Source organism: Dendroctonus ponderosae, unplaced genomic scaffold (genome assembly GCF_020466585.1).
Source record: "Dendroctonus ponderosae isolate FM_Combo_2020 unplaced genomic scaffold, Dpon_F_20191213v2 Dpon_F_20191213_9, whole genome shotgun sequence".
Lineage (NCBI taxonomy): Eukaryota > Metazoa > Arthropoda > Insecta > Coleoptera > Curculionidae > Dendroctonus > Dendroctonus ponderosae.
The window spans coordinates 5,949,194-5,951,336 of NW_026019116.1; the positions used below are offsets into that span (position 1 = coordinate 5,949,194).

General features: G+C 45.0%; 1 protein-coding gene across 1 annotated transcript in view; it reads left to right on the forward strand.

Annotated features, from left to right (window-relative positions):
• Window positions 1-2,143, forward strand: part of LOC109542289 (LIM/homeobox protein Awh) — a 34,733-nt gene that overhangs the window by 2,070 nt on the left and 30,520 nt on the right. The window contains exons 2-4 of the mRNA XM_048669886.1: window positions 352-569; window positions 664-903; window positions 1,040-1,144. Of these exons, the coding sequence (XP_048525843.1) occupies window positions 352-569; window positions 664-903; window positions 1,040-1,144 (563 nt within the window). The remainder of the gene's footprint in view (window positions 1-351; window positions 570-663; window positions 904-1,039; window positions 1,145-2,143) is intronic.

Below are 2,143 nucleotides of genomic sequence, written 5' to 3' on the forward strand. Positions count from 1 at the left end.
CCCCCCCCCCTGACTTTAAAGCTGGATCCGCCCCTGAACACACTTCACTCGCCTTCTCTTTGCTCGACCGTTTTTTTTTCGGTCGGTTTCTTCAAAAACTCTCCCGAATTTACATCCTTTCCATCTCCATGAACCAAGGAACGCAACGAGCACATTGAAAAACGCATTGGAGGCTTCAGATCAAGAAAAACCGACATTTTTGGAAAGTTATAAGTCTCATTATTAACTCAAACACCGTAAATATGCACATTTGGGCCCTTCTTAGGCCGGAACCAAAAACGTTCTTAAGAGTGAAGGTCGATTTTTCCTAGTCTATAGGATATAGAGTCTACACATAACTATTGGTTTCAGAAGTTTTGGGGCCAAATGTTCGGTGTGTCTGCGCGGCATCTCATCGAGCGATTGGGTGCGAAAAGCTCGCCAACACATTTACCATTTGGCGTGTTTTGCATGCGCCGCCTGCCATCGGCAACTGTCCACCGGCGAAGAGTTTGCCCTGCATGAGGATCGCGTCCTCTGCAAAGCCCACTATCTGGAAACCCTGGACGGAGGCGCCACCTCTTCTGATGGTAAATTTTTTAAGTAGTTTAACCAACCGCGGTCGGTTCTCCGATCGGCCGCAGAACGGGATTATTTACGGATTGAATTTGCCCCTTTATGCAGATGGTTGTGACGCCGACGGGTACCACAAAAACAAGGCCAAGAGGGTGCGCACCACGTTCACCGAAGAACAGCTGCAGGTGCTGCAGGCGAATTTTCAGCTGGACTCGAATCCGGACGGCCAGGATCTGGAGCGGATCGCTCAGATCACCGGTCTGAGCAAGCGGGTCACTCAGGTGTGGTTTCAGAACTCGAGGGCCCGCCAGAAAAAGCACATGCACACGGGCAAGACGAAAACGCAACGTAAGTTTCTACAGCTGTCCAATACTCGTTACTTCCACTCCGGATGAGGAACGAGTACTGGAGTAACAGTTACTTTTCTCCACCACTATTCGACGCCTCCCTCAACTGTTCGCTGAACTGTGAATTTTGTTTGCAGTGCACACGACCAGGGGAGAGGAGAACGGCTTCAGTAGACATATCAACCTGCATTTGACCTACTCGTTCCAGCAGCAGAACAAAAACAGCGTCTTTTCCCAACCAGGTAGGACCATTTATTTGCACTTAGGCGAAGAGTAATCGCTTCGTTCAATGAACAAGTGTTTAGCAGCTCTGATTGGTGGGGCGTTTACCGCCCGCGCCCCTTACTCACCGCGTAGGCATAGAGACGATCCAAGTTTGAAAGTGGGTGGGGCGCACATTTAGTCGGTGCACTTGGCGCCAATGCGTTGTTCGGGTTGTTTCGTCATCTTTACGAGGCACTTGACTTAAAAACACTCTAAATTTTGAGCTTTTTACTTTTGGTTTTCCAGTCAATGTCGTGCCCAAAGGCAAAAAAACATGTGAAAAACACACAAAATTGGAGATTCATCGCCTTTGGCCCGAAGTGGTCCCGAGCCATTCGAATATGACAACCCGTGTTTCTTGAAAAAATCGCATCTTCCAAACTCTACTAAGTAGAAACTTGAAATTTGCACCATGTTCAGACGATACTTGGCTCTTCAAATTCTGAAAGTTTCATGAAAATTTCAAATACACGTGCGATTTAACAGCTTATTAAACCCCATCGCAAAATTAGTTATTCTGCTAAACTGCGCTCTATCTTTTAAAAATTCGTAACTTCCAAATTCTACTAAGTAGAACCTTGAAATTTGCACCATGTTCAGACGATACTTGGCTCTTCAAATTCTGAAAGTTTCATGAAAAGTTCAAATACACGTGAGATTTGACAGCTTATTAAACGCCCATCTAAAAATTAGTGATACTGCTGAACTGCGCATCTTTTAAAAATTCGGATCTTCCAAACTAATGCAAGTTGGTACTTGAAACTTTAACTATTTTTAGAATGCACTGGTTTTTACCGACTGTCAAAGTTTCAAAAAAATCACTGATAATCCTGGAGTTTACTAGCTTATTAAATGTCGGTATGAAACTTTGGATGGTCGTGAATTTTGCGAAACTGCACTCTCTCCATTAAACATTTTTCTCTCCCAAACCAAAGCAAGTAGTAGCTGGCAACTTTAACCACTCATAAACGGCACCT